The sequence below is a fragment of the Dendrobium catenatum genome, unplaced genomic scaffold, assembly GCF_001605985.2.
Source record: "Dendrobium catenatum unplaced genomic scaffold, ASM160598v2 fragScaff_scaffold_1574, whole genome shotgun sequence".
Taxonomy (NCBI): Eukaryota; Viridiplantae; Streptophyta; class Magnoliopsida; order Asparagales; family Orchidaceae; genus Dendrobium; species Dendrobium catenatum.
Window position 1 is genome coordinate 463,728 of NW_021320036.1, and position 19,424 is coordinate 483,151.

The 19,424-nt window shown below is 35.3% G+C and overlaps 1 protein-coding gene across 3 annotated transcripts; it reads left to right on the forward strand.

Moving 5' to 3' along the window:
* Positions 1-535: 535 nt before the first annotated feature.
* On the forward strand, positions 536-13,098 carry LOC110108182 (ras-related protein RABA5a). Of its 3 annotated transcripts, none has more exons than XM_020838709.2 (4): positions 536-697; positions 1,812-1,990; positions 11,668-12,063; positions 12,598-13,098. In XM_020838709.2, the coding sequence occupies exons 3-4, from the start codon at positions 11,724-11,726 to the stop codon at positions 12,933-12,935; spliced, it is 678 nt and encodes a 225-aa protein (XP_020694368.1). In that variant the 5' UTR covers positions 536-697; positions 1,812-1,990; positions 11,668-11,723; the 3' UTR covers positions 12,936-13,098. The 3 variants fall into 3 exon arrangements, with proteins under 3 accessions (XP_020694368.1, XP_020694370.1, XP_020694371.1); XM_020838711.2 differs by having other exon boundaries at positions 11,673-12,063; XM_020838712.2 differs by having other exon boundaries at positions 1,812-1,867.
* Positions 13,099-19,424: the final 6,326 nt, after the last annotated feature.

Sequence of the window (19,424 nt, forward strand, 5' to 3'; positions counted from 1 at the left end):
GTTTATTCACACTATAAATGTTAAGGCACGAACAGAAAACACATAACAGAGGTAGGGTGGAGGAAACGCAACGCAAAGATCATGTAGCGCAGATCTAGTTCTAGGCTTCTGCGTTAAGTCACCAATTCCTCAGTATAGATAAAAGATTTGACAAATACAAAAATCATAAAATTATAATAATATTTTAGAAAGATTTGCAGAAGATAAACCCTAAAATTTAAAAAAGATAGAATCATACTCTGTTGCTTCTTACTTTCAATGAATTTGCTTTGCTTTCTGAAGAGAAATTCCAATTAACGACTTGAGCACTCAATTCTCTTTAGGGTTTAAGAGAACGAAAAATTCAACTCTACTTTCTAATTAGATCGTTGGTTTACAGCAAGAAATTTATCGTTAACCAATTTATCCAACAGATTCCACTACAGCGACGGTACAGTAAATAAGTAAAACGGCAGAAGTTACTATTAAATTCGACTTTCAGATTTTTTCCTGCAATAGAAAACATTTTATTTATTACTCATTTAATTTCTCCGTACTTCCATTGCTTCTTACAGTCGATTAGCCTTCAGATCTCTTCCCACCCCTCTCGCTCCTCTCTGCTTTCTCTCTTTCTCTCTCTCTCCATAAATAATATCTACCTCCGCTCTCTCTCTCTGTTGGCGGAAGGGTGGTTGTTGGCAATTTTAGGTCTTCTCAAGTGAGTTCTCTAGCTTCCGCTTAATCTCTGTTATGTTAAAATGCGAGTTTTCTCTTCGATTTCTGCCACCCATTGCACTATAGTTTGTAAGTATCAACTCAATCCTGGTTTCCATGCGGTAGATTAGTCTTGTTTCCTTGTCTGCAACGCTGGGGCCGTTTTAGTTTCCATGAGGTGGATTGATCTCGTTTCCATGCTTTGTTTGGGTTGATTCTTGCATGATTTGGGGTATGCAAATTCTGAAAATTGAGATCTTGATAGCGTTATGGAAGTTATAAGAGACACCATGATTGCTTCTTTCCTTTTGGATGCTAATTCTGTTTGATTTTTTGGAAGTGGGAAGAATTGGGGCTTTGATAGCCATTTAAGACGTTCATTCGGTGCTCGCTACGCTTAAACATTCTTAATAATCTGCTTAGCCTTGTAGTATTCAATGTCATTGGTCAATATAAACAATTTGTGAACTTGATTCCTCCTTTTGTACTTTTCGCAATCTTTCAGTCGTTTTGAGAACAGTATTCATATTTGCATTTAAATGGTACAGTAGAAGGCTGATTGTACTGTACTTTGGATTTTCTTTATTTCACTTATTTCTTTCAGATCAAAACCATTGTCATTACTCTTGAATAGCTTTGTTACTTTATTGGTATCTGGTCTTTGTGGATTCTGTGGCTGGGTAATTAGTAGGCACTGTTGTGCATAGAATGATGAGATGCGGGCAAAAACTTGAGGAAAACATGGTATGAGTATATCAACTTTATGAAATTCACGGCTGTGCAGACCTGGAAGTGAACTTTGTGTTCAGTGTGACCAACTTTTTTTTTTTATTTTAGGTTCGCCTGGGTAAAGTTAGTCATATATATTTTCTTGTATGCAGCCTATGTGATTTGGAAGTATTAGGTCATTGAGATCATCGAAAGCTACTTCTGTTTTTATTAATTATTAATAAGGATTGGGCCTTCTTCTTACTTTTTCATTTTGGTTAACATACATTTATATTGTTATTTGAGGTTGTTTGCTGGCATTTGAAGGAGTTCTCATTGTAGCTGATTTACATTATTAAATGCTATGGTGAATCTTATAGATTTTCTTTCTTTTTGAATCTTATACATAGGTGTTTCTTATGAAGCATGGAAAGAATCACTCGTCTAGGATGTGATGGAAACAACGGTAAATTGCTCCTATGATGCCAAAACATTGACTGTTGAGTTAGAAATTTGGAATTCCACTAATTTAAAGTGGCTCTGAGCCTCTGTGTTTATAAAGCTAGAAAGTAAATGCATTGCAGTACGGGTGAGTTGGGCATTTTTTTTCTTTTAAATTGTTTCTTTGACTTCCAGTTTCCATCTGGTAAAATAGTTGTAATGAACTTGATGAAGCTGATGGTTGTTACTTTGATCCATGAATTTACTATATTATTGCTTTCTTTTTGGAATACTTGCATGATGTGCTGTTTTTTGAAGGAATTCAAAAATTGAATTTGTGATTTAATGAGTTCGTAAGGTTGGATAATGTCTGTATTAAGACCATTGGGAGAGGAATAACTTCTTTTTCCCCCTACCATTTGAGAGTACAAATACTTTAAAGGTGTCCATAACTTTTAAGCAAAACAAGTGATCTTTGTGCTTATGTTTTGAACAAGACATGAACTATCATTATTTGATGACCACTTTCAATTTGTAGCATCTTTATGAGTATATACGCCGAGCTGAATTTTATATTATTTACATCCTTTTTTAACTACAGCATGAATATGAAATAAATAATATGGAAATTAAATGTACTTGATGATTTTATAAACAGGGATCTAGTTGCATGATTTTTAGGGTAAATTATACATAGGTTATGAAGGTTAACCCGTTATATCATATGTTTGTACTAGAATAATTTTGAGACATCCTTGTGCGCCATCATTCAAATCTTCGTGTCTTGTAGGGTTTCGATTTTCAAACATCTGATACTATAAAAGTTTGACTGAAATTTTATTATTTGGGCATATATGAAATGATTTTAGACAATAATGCTCACAATTATATTAGAATCAAATAGTTCCACAAACAGAGAGAGTCAATGGTTTTGAACAACAAAATCACTAGAGTAATATATGATTTTCACATAATGACAAGAAAAAGAAAGAGGGGTGGGTTCTGGAGGGAGTGAGGGAAGGCATTTCCTTAAAATAAGGACATGTGTGAACAAGTAAAAGAGCCAATAAGAGCAATTTACAAGTCTTTTCATAGTGCGTGATCCATTGTCATGTTTGATCCTCGTTATAAGATATTTGAATAGTGGTTCAATTCTTTTTTTTGTGTCAACATAATGTGTAACATAACATAGGTTTCAATTTAGTTAGATAATGTATACTAAATTTCCTTGTTGTTTTAATGAAGCAAATTCAAGTAAGAAGGCAAGTAATTGAACCAACTTGTCACAAAATTGGAGTCACCAAGATATAAGATGATCTCGTTAATGAACTTGCCCGCTCAAGCCATCAAGACTATTCAACACATTTCTTATGTACTTGGCTAAGCTCTTACCTGACTCGAAGATCACTTGAGCTTGCCAATAAGATCAACTATAGGAGTCACCAAAATATCCAAATATACTTGCCAGTTCAAAGTGAAGTTGCTAATTATGTTTTTAAAGAGACATTTTTCTTAAAGATCTTGTTCTTTCTTTAGATTTCAAGAGATATTCATATAATTAAATAGATACAAGTCAGCCAGGCTAGACATTTTACAATAAACACTTGTTATGCGTTATTTTGTAATTTTATTTGTATTACCCAAATATAACATTTCTTGTAGTGTTTTATATTGACTCGTGCCTTTAAATAGGGGGTTAGAGGAAGTGCATGAGCATTCACTCTGTTATATTTGTCTTGTACTTTCTGACAATTTGGTAAAATTTCTAGTGCTTCTCTAAGTTTTTTTCTCGCATATTCTCTCTCTTGATCATGTTATTAATATTTTGGTGTCATCCTCATATAATTTAAGATCAGATAGTAATTGCCATTGTCGAAAGTGAGGGATCCATCCTAATAAAAATCAAGATGTTGTCACTACCATACAACTTAGCCAGATAGAAAAGGTTTGTGATAAGGATGATTCAAGGAATTTTGGAGTGAGTGCCAAGGATCACTTCACATATTGAAATTGACAAAGAAGGATCTTTTGACTCTATAATTCAAAAACAACTGAATTTTAGACACTGGACTTCATCTTAAATAATTGACAAGGCTTACCTTCTTGAAATCATTGTGGAGACTCAATCTCAACATTCTGAGAAGTGTTAACTTGAATTCACGAATTTGTTTTTTTTTTGGAGATTCTTGAAGTTTAGCCTCAAATCATCGAATATGTTTTTTGATGAACAGATCCGGTAAACCATGTTACTTTCTTTAAGTCAGTCATTTCACTCTTAAATATAAATGATGGTCTCGAATATATTTTTTTTAACACTTAAGGAGTCACCATTGAGATGTCTTTCCAACTCCGTCTTGGGATTATCACTTCCTTTTTTGGGTTCAAGAAATAGTTTGTGACTCAGTTTGCTAATGCTCAAAAATCTTTGAAGAATTCTCAATCATTGTTGAGTATATAAGGTAATAAGAAGATGAATCTCTGAGAAATTTCATTTTTCATTTTCATTGTAAAATGTTGTAAAAGATTTGGAGTTGGTAGTGGCAAAAGCTGCACTTACTCAGAGCAAAGTCTGTTTTGATTCGCCCTCCGGCTTGCAACTGCTAGTAACATTATTCTAGCTGTTTGAACTCACCAATAGCTACATCAACGTAGAAGAGTATAATAGTAGTTTGACTGTTGACATCAACTTGCCCTATAAACATTGGATTTGCAGAGCATCCACAATGTCGGCTTGTAAATCATAGGGGGGAGTTTTTGCCACATGAGCAACACTAATGCCACAATGCTAGAAATTTTGCTGTAGATAGAGAGAGGTCCCTTGCCTTGATAATATCTAAGAATCACTCTTCTGAGAGTTTCTTTAGTGGAAGTTGTAGAAGCTATTCACAACAATTATTATTTTTGATGACTAGTGTTGCTGATGTTTGGTGCTCATGCTCAAGATCCTTCAAAATATTATGTGTTTCCCAAAGACCATATAGCTATGGCAGAGCAACAAATGGGAATGCATATAATGATGCCATTGTTGTCACTACGGGAAGTTCTGCCAACATTATTTTCAAAAGTATCTTTGAAAAGTTGAATCTTGATTTTTCAAGGTTGGCGCCCATTGTTGGTTTGCTATAAGTTTGTTTGGTGAACACAAAAGATTGAAGGAATAACCATGTTGCCAATTACTTGGGAAGAATGAGAATGCCAATATATTACCACAATTGACTTCTTTATATTTGAACCCCCAACAGCTTATAATGGCTATATTTGGTCGCTCTCTTATAAACCACTTCACGATATTTGTTTTTACTTATCATATTGTTATGAAATCTTCAACAAGAGGTCACACCATCACTACAACAACAAAAACATCAAGCATTTATTCCACTATATGGGATCGGCTATATGAATCCTTTTTCTTCATTGAGCCCAATTAAAAATTAAATTCTCATTTAAAGCTAATAAAGAAAGGTCATCTAGGGCCTATGATGCACCGACACTTCTCCTAAAAGAGGCGTGCACTCGCCCGACACCATGTCCGACACGACACTCGCCCGACACTCATCCGACACGTGTCGGATACGTCGAAAATATGTCCGATTAAAAAAATATTAAATACAAATTGGACACGCTTATCTTAAATATTTTATAATTTTTTAATAGAATTTCTTGTATTTGACGGGATTTAAACTAAAGTTCTTATTTCATATCCACAACACCAAATCAACGTTCGCACTTAATAGTTAATACCCAATCATTGAATATTCTCATTTTCATTTTTTTTGGTAGTGAAGGTATTTTCATCTCATCTAACGGTGACTAATAAACGGTATCGACGTCTGACTCTCGACATCCTAATACTAATCATTCCCAGCACAAATTCTAGTTAAATGACTTATTATTTTCAAATTATTTTTAAAATTATACTTATTTAATTTTTATATACTTTTTTTTAAAATAAAAAAACTATAATACCGTGTCCAACCCGTGTCTGTGTCCTATATTTTCAATAATTGACATGTCCCGTGTCCGTGTCGTGTCGTATTCGTGTCGCTGTGTCTGTGCATCATAGTCTAGGGCACACCATCACTATCCGAGAAAATTAATTGCAGTGGAGGATCTTATTTGAAAGCTGTGGGGGATGTTCAAAGAGAAGTTTTGTTACTCAATGTTAGAGAGAAGTTGAACTCAAGACCTTGAGACAATTGAGGTGGTTAACATTTCTAAAGAAAATTCAAATCACATTATTAGAATTAGCATCTCGTTTGATCAGGTGGAATTGGAAGAATACATTAAAACTCTCTGTTCAAATGCTTGAATTTTTTCCTAATCAGATGCAATGATTAAGTGTTAATTTATTTTTTCACATGCTTACCATAAATACATCAATAAAACCTATTAAACATAAGATTTAACAATGCAACCTTGGACAAACCCATCAGTTGTGAAGTCACCAATTACTAGATATTGGATTCTTCTAAGAAGTGTATCTGGATTGGATTTCAAATGTTGTTATTGCGCAACAATCGAATGGAAAATGGAGAATATGCACAAATATGATTTTAACTTGTCATTAGGGGCTACTATCCATTCTCCAGAATTAATGCTTTGATTGATTGATTTGAATTTCTTGCCATGAACTTTCTTAATGCCTTATTTTGTTATTACCAAATAAAAATGCACCTGACTGACTATGAACATCAATGTTTATTACTAGCTATGGGTTGTACTTCTACAACATCATGCCATTGGTTTGAAGAACATGGCTGTAACATATTAGAGAAGGATGGATTGTGTATTCAAAGATCATCAGGGCTGCAACATTGAAATTTATATTGATGATCCGTTAATAAAGAGCAAAATTGCAACATAACACATCCTAGATTTACAAGAGGTGTTCATAATCTCGAAGAAATATAATATTCATTTCAATCCTTTGAAGTACACATTTGGTGCTAGACCTGAAATTTTTTTGAATTTTTTCCTTACTACTGAAGCAATTAAAATGAATCTTGACAAGGTGAAATCAATATTTAAGATACCTCCACCAAAGACAACAAAATAGCTCCAATGACTTGTTGGGAGAGTTATAGATTTAAGACTTTTCAACTCAAAGTTTGGAGATAAATGCTCACACCTTTTTAAAAGCGTAGAAGTACAAAGGTGACTAAGCTTTCACTTTGTTGAAAGCATTTCTTTCCTCGCTATTGCTACACTAAAGAGCAGGAGAAGAAGCTTTTAGTTATGTTTTGGTTAAAAAAGATAAGGAGAGCCATTTACTTATTTATTATGCTAACAAAAAATTTTCAAAGAGCAAAACCAATATATCCAATCATAGAGAAATTAGCCTCGACCTTTCTTATGGATTGACAACTTTGTCCCATCTTTCAGGCACAATTTAGGTTGTCACAAATCATTGTTTAAAAGCAGTATTATTTAAACTAGATCACTCAGGTTGACTTTTGAAGTTTTTTATGAAACTCAGTGAATTTTAAATTTCTTACATGCTAAGGACTTTCACTTTGTTTCATAAAAAGAGATAGCAATAAAAGATGACTTGTTCTAGACTCTCTATATTGTTTGTGCCTTAGGAGTTTAAGGAGTTGGATCAATTCGTTTATTGAATATATGAATTTAGCAAAAAAAATTATCTGTAGTAAAGCTCAAATTTTCCACGGAAGAAAGTTGTAAGTAGATTGATTATTAATTTTCCACGGAAGAAAGTTGAAGGTTCAATGAATAGTCCCATAATTAGAGGGTTTTTGCTCCATCAAATTTTGAAGAACTGTGTTGTTGAAGAAATACGAATGATGGATTCATAAAATGTCGTGATTTGCTGGAGAAATTGAGAATTCATGCTTTTATTAGAGAAGAGGGAAAGGACTGTTTTATGAACTTCTTTGATTCAAATGTTCGTGAGAAAAGATTTGGTCCTAGGAATTTCGTGCTCTATAAAATTAATGCTACGGCAAAATAATCAATTTTTAATAAACTAGGGTCTATCTTGTAAGACTCTTATATCTTCAAAGAGCAAGTCGGTCGTGGAATCTGCTGACTACAAACTCACAAAGAAAAAGAAGTGTCAGAATGCCAAGAATGTGTATTCAATACAACTTAAAAGATCTTTTATTCATGAGAAAAGAGAAGTGCCCCTCTAAAATATCTATTGCAAATTAAAAAAAGTTTCAATGTGAATGAATGACACTGGCCATTTAAAGAACATAAGTTCTTTTTTTTTTTTTTTATCGTTGTAGAAATAAATTCTTTTAAGAAAAAATTTTTCTCTTAAAAATTTGAAAAACTCATTCCTAAGAAAGAAATTGGGGAACTCGTCACTTAGAAAGAACTCAAACAACTAATCTCTCAAATGTATTTCAAAAAACTTGGTTCTAAAGAAAACTTTGAAATTTATGTAATTAGAACTTGAAAAACTATTGAAAAATATTGATCTAGTAGAAGCCAAGAATCGATTTTTCTACTTAAAGTTGACCAACTTTAATTTTGAGAGTTAGCACATTGATGACTCATATTAACACATTAAAAACTTTATTGTATGAATGAAGACTAGTACGATTAAGCAAAAGATAGTCAAACTTAATATTGACCTCATTTTTGGCACGGGTCACTTGCATGAGCTTATCACTCGAATTTCATAGGTAGATACAGTTGTCTGCATGTTGCATTGCTTTATAATTGGTGAAGGGTAAAATCGTGCATTTTTACATCGATTCGCCCTCGGCCTTAGGATTACTCCTTTATGATCACATGTCCTCTATTTCATTCTAAAATGCATGTGGTCGGGTCGATCGTATTTTATATGATTTCAAACGTTTGAGTCTTTATCACGCATCTTTGTTTTGTGCTTAATATCTTTTGATCGGGACATTGTTTTGCAAAACGGATTGCACGAGCGTATTTAGATCGCCAAAATCTTCCATCGAGCCCGTTCGCGCTCAAATCGGACACCGTTTTACGTGTGTCGAGGATATAGTGAAATCTAGTGCAAAAGCAGAATATCGAACTATGTTTTTGGGAATATGTGAGCTACTATACAACAACAACAACAACAACAACAACAACATCAAGCCTTTATCCCACTACGTTGGGTCGGCTACATGAATTCTTTTTCTCCATTGTGTCCTACTAAAAGTCAAATTCTCGTTTAAATCTAATAAAGAAAGGTCATTCCTAATATGTGAGCTACTATGGATCAAAATAATTCTAGAAGACATAAAGGTCAAGTGGGATGAGCCCATGAAGCTACATTGTGATAACAAATCAGCATAGTCCATAATCCAGTCCAGCATGACAGGACCAAGCACATAGAAGTGGACAGACATTTCATTAAAGAAAAATTAAATAGTGGTCTAGTAAGTATCGACCATGTATCATCAAAGGATCAACTTGCAGACATTCTTACCAAAGGACTGGACAGTTCTGCCTTTCTCAGACTGATTGACAAGCTGGGAATGACAGATCCATTTTTCCTAGCTTGAGGGGGAGTGTTGAAACCCAGCCGTTCCCTGTGCAAAGGATCTGACTGTCACAAGAGCAATCCGTGGGAAGCGCTCATGAATCACGTCGAAACACCTTCCATAGATGGGAAGCTGATTTAGGAAGAGTTATTCTTCATTATTGTGTAGTTATTTGTTTCCTTATTAAATATTTTGTATAGATCTATATATAGAGAAGAATTTATGCAATAACACTCAAGCTTTTTCCCTCTCGTACCTCTCAAATTAACATTTAACAATAAGGAAAAAAAATCTTAGGATGAGAAGAGAGGATGATGAGAGACTCACGATTGGGTGAAGGAGAAGCTCATTGGCGATCAATTGCTTGCTCAGGCTTTGGATTTGGAGAGTCGAGGTGTCAACAAATCATCTTTGGCTGAATTGAGGCAAGGGTGGGAGTAATGGAGTGGCTTGGGGAAAATAGAATCGAGGAAGGGTTGTTTGCTTGTGGTTATGTCTAGTCATCCAATAACTTAATTCTTCAGTAATGCTGGCAATATCAAGCTATTTCACTTTAGTGTAGCAGTTGGGTGATTAGGGGTAGGGAGGGAGAGAGGTGGAACTCAATAACATATATTTGGCTTGGGAGAAAGGTGGAATTCATGTAGGCGTTTTCGTTCATGAGCACATGCGAGGGTCTACATAGTGCACCGTTCACGAGCAGTTGAGCACTTGTGAGTGTTTACATAGTGTATAGGCCAGATGTCTCGTAGGATGCTATGTACTTACTGGAGGGACGTTGGGTAGTGGTGTGGCTCTCGGTGAGATGAGTACATGAGGTGTTGCCATGTTGTGGGTTGTTGAGTGGTTGCAAACATAAATCCAACTCTCTAGGGTACCACTAGATACATGATATAAATTGGGAGGGTGATATAACTATGCTGATGAGAGATAGAAAGGAGTTAAAGAATGAGGGAGGAGAGGGGGATTGAATCAGGGCTTTGATTCTATATAAGAGATTTAAATGAGGTTTAAATGAGGACTGGCATATTTTCTTATTGTGTCAACATAATATATAATATGATAGATCATTTGATTTAGGCAAATTACAATAATTCTATAAATCAAATTAGTCCTACTAATGCATATCAAATATTTGAATAGAATATTTATAAATAAGGAAACTAACTATGATTTTATTTATCATCATTGGTCATGACCCAACTATTTGGATTAGGCTTTTACCAATCCTTTTTTTGTAATCATATTTTTATTTTATTTAGGGTTGCATGTTGTGTTAATTCAAGTTCTTTTAATATCTATATGAATTCAGACCACATGTAGGCTATAGTATAATCCGTATCCATCGTTGCATTTTTTTTTAATTCTAGCCCCATACCTATCATAGTTCATTTGCTCTTTGTTATGCATGTACAAAACATCTCATTAAGATATCGACCGGTTCGGTATATATTAAATTTGTTTATACGTAATCATGCCAATTGGATATGGGCTCTTAAATTGCTATAGAAGATGCTATGAGTTTGATGCTTTTTTTTTTATCTTTATTTTTTTTGTAGAACCATATTTATTAGCATCCATACTTTCACTAGTTAAATTGGAACCATATTGCCATTTTGCATCTGTCTTGATTAGTATTTTTTAAGGATAAAACCTATCTCGTATATTTTTCTATTTTTTATGTATATGATCAAACAGTTTTGATCTTATAAAGGGAGAAAGAGATCCTACATGCCACCGTCATTAGGTCTTGAACCATACCAGTACCCTGAAAATCAGGGAATTCACCACTTGAATCAAGGCCTTTGATACCTCATGTCTTGATTTTGATTATTTTGGCATTAAGTGAGCTTTCCCTATTTTCAAAATTTTCGTTTATAGTGAAACTTGTCAAAGATTTTAGTTGCCATGGATGAGGTGCTTACTATTTTATGAAGAATCAAAGTAAATAATGGTTAGGGGTGTCAATTTCTAACACGACCCGAAAATCCGACCCAAAAAATCCGGGTCCGATTTGTGAAACGGGTCGGGTCCGGGTTCGGATTTTTGACACGATTGAAAAATTGGTCGGGTTCGAGTTGACCCGACAACCAGCTGGTACTACTTTCAAGTTAATAGAAGAGTTCCTTTTTGAAGTGATAATTACCTAAAGTGTGGGCTTCGAATAATGCTCAAGTTGCCACTACTATGATCTGAATTCGCTGATTCAAATCACAGAAATAACCCCCCTATGCAACATTTAACTTATTTTCAGAAATTGTTTAATCCTTAAGATTGTTCTAATTATATTCAAAGCTCTTGGTACTACTTTCTTTCTGATTTAACTAGATTATTTCCTGTTATTTTTCCTCTCTGGCAGTGTAGTTCTCTGTGGCATTCAAATTAAATCTGAGGTCGCATTGAAAAAAAAAAAGGATGGCATTTTATGCAGAAGAGGAACATAGTCAGGATTATCTTTTCAAAATTGTGCTCGTTGGTGACTCTGCCGTTGGGAAATCAAACCTGCTTGCTAGATTTGCCCGGGATGAATTCTACTCAAACTCAAAGTCGACCATTGGAGTTGAATTCCAAACTCAGAAGATGGTAATCGATGGCAAGGAAATCAAAGCTCAGATATGGGATACGGCTGGGCAGGAGAGATTTAGAGCTGTAACTTCTGCATACTACCGCGGCGCTGTGGGAGCTTTAATTGTTTATGATATCAGCAGACGCCAGACATTTGAAAATGTTGGCCGTTGGCTCAATGAACTAAACAGTAAAGCTTTCTCTTTTAGCTTTCTGATATGAAAAAACCTGTTTGCATTCTTCAGTTCTTAATTTTCCATAAGATTTATTCATCCATACTTTTTAGGAAAATTTACATATATACCACTTTATTTCATGCTATTTACGTATCTAATACCCAAAACATTTATATTAAATGCATACTATCCATATACAACTTTAATATCAAATATACCACTCCTATAATTCATTTCTACCATTCATACCATTTTATAAACTTTAATATTTCATTCGATGCACTCAAATTTGTTCTATGAATGGTAGACATGTAATATTAATATTTTGGATATTAGATATGTAAATAGCATAAAATAAATGGTATGTATATAAATCTCCATTTCTACCCTTCATACCATCTTATAAACTTTAATATTTCATTTGATGCACCCAAATTTGTTCTATGGTTGGTAGACATGTAATATTAATGTTTTGGATATTAGATATGTAAATATCATAAAATAAAGTGGTATGCATGTAAATCTCTCTACTTTTTAATGATGAACAGCTCACTCTGACATGAATGTGGTGACCATCCTGGTCGGCAACAAGTCGGATCTCAAGGATTCGAGGGAGGTGAGCATGGAGGAAGGCAAAGCTTTGGCAGAGGTGGAGGGTCTCTTCTTCATGGAGACCTCGGCATTGGATTCTTCCAATGTTGCGACTGCATTTCAGACTGTTGTGAAGGAGATCTATGACATTCTCAGTAGGAAGGTTTTTCAATCACAGGAGAACAAAAAGCAGGAGAACCTGTTGCTTTGGAATGGAAAGACTGTGGCCATAGAAGGTGAAACCAGTGATGCGGAAGAACCAGTTCGCAGATTTGGTGGCTGTTGTTCATTCTAGATTGCTTCTTCTCGCCATTGAAAATCAATGTAGATCATATATCTTTGCAAGCCATGGCTGGACAAGATGAAGTATTTGTATCATATCTGTTGTGTGCTTTATTCTTGATCTTGACAGCTTGATTCTATTGATTATTGACGTTTTGGTGTGCCATTTCTCCTTATTGTGGCTTCTGTCACTTCAGTAATTGTAACTTCTTCTCTGCATTTCTCTAAAATAAAAGTTAACAGGCTCTGATCTCCTATGTGAACTAACTAAGGTTTCGTTTGGGACGGCTTTCTTTCTGCTTCTTAAAACAATTTTTTAATTAAAAAATTAAATTATTTATATTAAAAAATTATTTTAAGAAGCAGTAAGAAATTAAAATTATAACTAAGAAAGTTATCACAAACTTACCTGATTAAATACTAAGAAGCTCAGATATGGTTTATATAATTATGTCTAATATAAGTTACATAAAGGAATTCAAATTATAACTTACCTGATTAAAAACAATTAGAAAAATTTCTGCTGGATAGTCTGGCAATGAATTACGCTTGTGTTCAGCTAATTTGGGAATTTTTTTTAGATAATTTTTGTTCGTTATTTTTTTGTTATTTTCAAGAAAATTTCTATATTAAAAAATTATTTTAATGATTATTTCTTAAATAATTTTTTAGTATAAAAATTAATAATTTTATATTACTAAGAAAATCATAACAAACAAAGTCTTAATCGGTCTGCACCATAGATTATTCTTTTTGACATCTTTGAAGCCCTTTCATCTCTTCTAGAAGATGTGAAGAAGCTTCTAGAATGCGAAGAAGCTTCTAGAAGATATATTATTTAAATTTAGCTTATAGATTATTCTTTTCAACAATTGGAAATGTAGTTCTCTCTCTTTTCTTTAATTTTTTTTTTTTGAAAATCATTTAATAATAATTTTATTTGCTTAATTTTTAATAATATATCTTTTTTTTATTTTTAATAATTAAATTAAAATTTTCAACTTCAAACTAATAATATATAATACAACATGATTATTTATTTTTAATTGAATTTAAAATATTAATAAATTTAAATATATTTTTTATTTTATGAAAAAAGTAATTATCATGACATTTTAATATTTCTTAAGTATAATATTATAATATCATTCCTGTATGAGGCCCTTTGAGGCCTTTATGTTGTTATTCTGCAATCAGTGGAATAATGCAATGGTCTTTTAATTAAGAAAATATAATACATCTTGAAAAAAGGTATTTAATATTATATGTACCTTAATTAATGCAAATATAACCAAAATTTAGTTGTGATTTTGGTTAAATTTTGTCAAAATAGTTTTGCATATATCCTATTATCCTGTTTTCCTCTCATTGTAAGCTACATGCTGGATTTAATAAATCCTAGGGAAATGCAATTTTAGAGAATTACATCACTGTGGTTGTGAATTTTTTTTTTTCATTTATTAAAATCACAAATCTTAAGAATATCCATCTAACATTTGGTAGGATCACGTTAGATAGTTGTTAGGATTTAAAGCCTCTATGGTATTTATTTGATATGTCATCAAAAATAGCCTTGATTGAGCAAGAATTGCGAGGCATATCCAAGTTGAAAACTTTCAAAATTAAATTCGGTACCATCTAAACTCCAATTTAAGCAAACTTATAGTCAAATTGAGAGACTCAGCGAGATGAACCGAACGACACCAAAACGGGTCAAATCCGAGCTCAAATGGGTCCAAATCAAGGGACCAAAGCATATTTGGATGCTCAAAAGCATTGATTGGATGACCAAATGAAATCCAAATATAGCATGCTTATGGTCGAATCGAAGAGACGAATCTAATGAGCCCAAGATCTCTTAATTTTGACATCATCATGACACTTAAATGCTTGATTAACGTTCTATGATAAAGGGAATTGATATGAGTTGTCCGATGGACTATTTCAGTTTTGCTCTAGATCTTCTCCATATTTATGGTGCATGCCATTTATAAAAATTTATAAATAGGCCAATGCTCTCTTCAAGAAATGACACTTTGGATGGAGATTGGATAGAGCTCTAAGGCTTTAAGGATCTTAAAGTTCTACCCAAGCACCACCGCAGACAAACTTTCGGAAACCACCGCCAGTCCATTGACTATCATTGGACCACCGCCAGTCCATTGACTGTCATTGGACCACCGCCCATCCTATAACTCACACAAGACCACCGTCGGACCTTTGCAAGGTTATCGAATGTCGCCAAACCTCCGCTCGTTCGTCGATTGCCACTGAACCTTCACCTTGTTGTTGATCGTCGTCGAACCACTACATGTCCGTTGATCACCACCAAACCTTTTCCTAGTCATTGACCGCCACCAGACCTCTACCCGGCTACCATTGATACACCACTAACTAAAGTCTCCCTTCGAATACGATCTCTCCGACCACCATCGCCAACTGATTACAATCCTTTTGATCTCCGTCACCTACCGATTAAGGTCCCTCTACGACAATCGCCCAAATACCAAGTCCCTCTGAGCTCCTTAGCTCGCCAACTACGATCCCTCCAACCACCATCGTCCGCTCACTACGATCACTCTGACCACCATCGCCCGCCGAGTACGGTCCCTCTAACCACCGTCGCCTGCCAAGTACGGTCCCTCCGACCACTGTCGCCCGCCGAATACGGTCCCTCCGACCTTCGTTGCCCATCGACCATGATCCCTCCGACCACCATCACCAACTGACTACGGTCTCTCAAACCTCCTTTGCCAGCCTACTATAATCCCTCAGACCATCATCGCTCGCCAACTACAATCTCTTCGACATCTGTTGCCCGCCGACTACGGTCCCTCCAACTGCCGTCTCCCTCCAGCCACCTTCGCTAACCAAGTACCATTCCTCCAACTTATATCCCCCGTCGACTATGATCCCTCTTATCTTCGTCGATAGTCTACTATGGTCCCTCTGACCCCCATCACATTTAGATTGTTGTCCTTATGACAACTGTTGCCCGTCGACTACGATCCCTTCAACCTCTGTCACATGCCAACTATAGTCCATCCAACCTTCGTATCATGCCGACTACAATCCCTTCGACCATTGTAGCCCAACTACGGTCCACCGCCAAATGAATAGGCCCAAATTCTCTTGAGAACAACTCTCATATCACTAGTTCTTCCAAATCCCATCATGTATTATGTTCTATATGATGTATATTTGCTACATCGAGCTAATGCCTTCTCCCCAAGGAAGGGCCTCGTTTATAATCAACAAGAAATACTAGTATAGTTATTTTAATAGGGTCAGGCCCCTTGGTTTTTTCACATAAAAAATTTTGTGTCTCTCCTAACTCTTACACCTCTCTCTTTTCTTTGTCTCTGTGCTAGATCCTCATGCAAAGCTTGGATGTTAAACTCAATATCTCTCTACTGCCATGAATGTTCCACGACACAACATTACTAAATGTGGATCTACAAGCATTACTATATCCTACTTGAATGAAATCCAAAGATTTGGCTTAAATCCTACTAATTAGAATTTTTTTTTGAATTTTAATTTTCATTATTTTGATAAATACAATTTTGTTACAATTCTGGAGCTCGACGATTACAAATATTATTGAATGTTTATTTTCTTATTTATGTATTATATATTGCATATTTTTTGTGTGTTAGTAACCTTTTCGGGTATAGCATACTATAAGCAGCATTAAAGAAAAAAGGCTCAATGTCGTTGTAGCATCGGTGTATAAGTTAGTATGTGTTCTACAGAGTTTGTATTTTTTTTTTTTTTTGAGTCATTTTTTATATTAGGTGTATATTGGCTTAACAATCGTGCACACACACATAAGGGGGAGTAAATTTGATATTTGAATTTTGTTTTATAAGAGTATTGTATGATTACATCATTCTTAAAATAGCCGATCTTCCTACACGATATGGTAGTCATACAACACGATTAGTTATATATAATCTTTATTGATGATTATACTATACAATAATCAATCATACTGTACAATCATCAATGGTATTGGATGATCAACAGAGAACTCTTCTGTACAATCTGTTATTCGATTCAACTAATAGGTATGATCATATGGCTTAAAATTAAAAATTAGGATTTTTTTAGAGTCCACTTTACAAACTCTTGATATAAAGTGAGGGTGAGAATTTTGAGAGTTTTAGAGATGCCTTTCTTATGTGAGAGAACTTGGAGCGAAAGTCTACAACACAAAGGAGAGAGAGGAGGTGAGGTTAAGAGATGGAGAGTGCATTGAGAGAGTCAAGGGGTGTAAGAGGGATCACACGATTGCTTCGACTAGCCTGCAACTTGGATATTTTGGTTGTGTTTTTGGTGGAGCTCTTGGATGAGAGCTCTATGAAGGAGAGCCTTTGGACCAAAAGACTTTTACTAGCTGAAGAGGATAGGGATCAACATCTTTGTTAGGCTAGAAAGCAAAATGAGAGATCGACAACTCCACTAGAGCATGGAGCTAAAGGAGGGATGACATCTCCGCTGGGCTTGGAGGCGAAATGATGGATCAACATCTACACCGGGTCGAGGGACTGAAAGGAGGAACGACATCTTTGCTTGGCCAATGAGGCGAAAGGAGGTACTATATCTTCAACGACTTGAGAAGGCGAGAGAAGGGAGATTCTTTGTTGTATGAAGAGTTTTTAAATGTCATTCATATGGTCAAAGGAGAAGGGCTTCTCCACCTGATTGTGTGTCGAAGGAGAGGCATATTTAGTGCAATACCCAATAAGGAGAACCTTTAGGGTGTTGATCTTGAATTTGGCAACAAAAAAAAATCATAAATTTTTTGTTGATGAGAGAGAAAGAGAGATTTCCTATCACAAATTTCCCATATTTTTATCTTCCCTTTTTTCAATTGCAGATGAGAGAGAGATGTGATGGCAAGATTGAAATGCAATAATATCTTTTTATTTTTATCTTCCCTTTTTGCCCTTTTTTCAATTACTGTTGATCTTATAAAAATAATTTGGAAGGTAGGACACATTTACCTTACATCAGGTAGTTTTTTTAATGATTTATATGATATATAACATATTATTATTTTAATATTTAATAATAATTTTTTATGCTAACTATCTTAACGTGACAGATGAAAAAATAACATTATCATACAACTTGTTAAATTGATGATGGAAAGCTTTTTATTTTAACAAATGTGGAGGAATTATTCTGTGCGGAGATCGGACGCAGATCATTGTCCGGAGATCAAACAGAATGCGCCACGTTAGCAGTAACGAGCCGAGGTACTGAGCAGTATTGAGCTGCGGTTTCAAGCACAGAGGTGATGTGACGCATTCTGATCAGCCTCCGGACGACATTCAACGTCTGCATAAAATAATTAATCACAAATGTGTGCTAAGAAGCCTAAGATAAACTTTACTTTTTTTATTGTCCGCTTGAATGTTTTGATGATTTTGTGACCTCTTTTACATTTACTCAATGACTCTCATTTTTTTTTAAATAATTATAATTTTTCCTTCTAATTTCTAAGCCAGACATGGGCCCCATCATATGACGTGCACGTTTTAGTATTTTGAACCAGGCGAAAAGTCAGCCTGTTTAATAATAATTTTCTGTCAGCTATAATTTATCTGAATATCTATCTGTTCGCATAAAATAATATCCAGTACGTGGTACTAGGTCTAGGTAGAATTGGCAATAATAATAAGTTAAACTTTACGAGTAAAGCGCAGCCGAATCATGAAGCAAGTTTGCTAGGGTTTTCGCTTGTGCTTCTCCTTTGCGATTTTTCTGGCCGCCTCCCCTCCCTCCACTCCGAGGAGGACCGCCTTAGGGATGTCCTCCTCCACTCTCCCATCCCTCACGCTCCCTTCTTCTTCCTCTCTGCTTCCGCGAGATTGGAAAAGTCTTTTTGCTACCCAGCCTCTGGTTTCAAACGATTTCACCTCCTCAATCACCCATTTTCCAACTGAAAATGCTACGGCTCACTTCACTGCTGCTCAGTTCTCTGCTGGTGCTCCCGAATGGGCGCTCTCTCTGGTCGGCTATTCCATAGGGCGAAGGCCCTACTATGGAGCTCTGTTGGCCACCATCAACAAGACATGGAAGCTGAAAGGTACTCTTTCCCTTTTGACTTTAGATGATGGTTTTTTCCTCTTGAAGTTCAACAATCGGGAAGACTACGACATGGCGTGGTCCGGTGGACCCTGGTTCTTTTTCGGTAAACCTTTTATCCTTCAGCGATGGACGTCGGATTTTGTTCCAAAGCGGGAGGAGTTCCCTTCCATCCCGTTGTGGATTAAAATTAAGAATTTTCCCTTGTCTTGCTGGACTCCTGAGGGGATTTCAAAGATTGCTAGCTGTGTTGGTGTTCCACTAGCCGTTGATGCCCTGACTGCCGCAAAAACCAGACTCACTTTCGCTCGTGTGTGCGTTCAGGTTAGCAGCTCTTCTCCCTTGCCGGATGAAATTTATTACACGGTGGATGATAAAACCTTCCCTCTTACCGTTATCTATGACT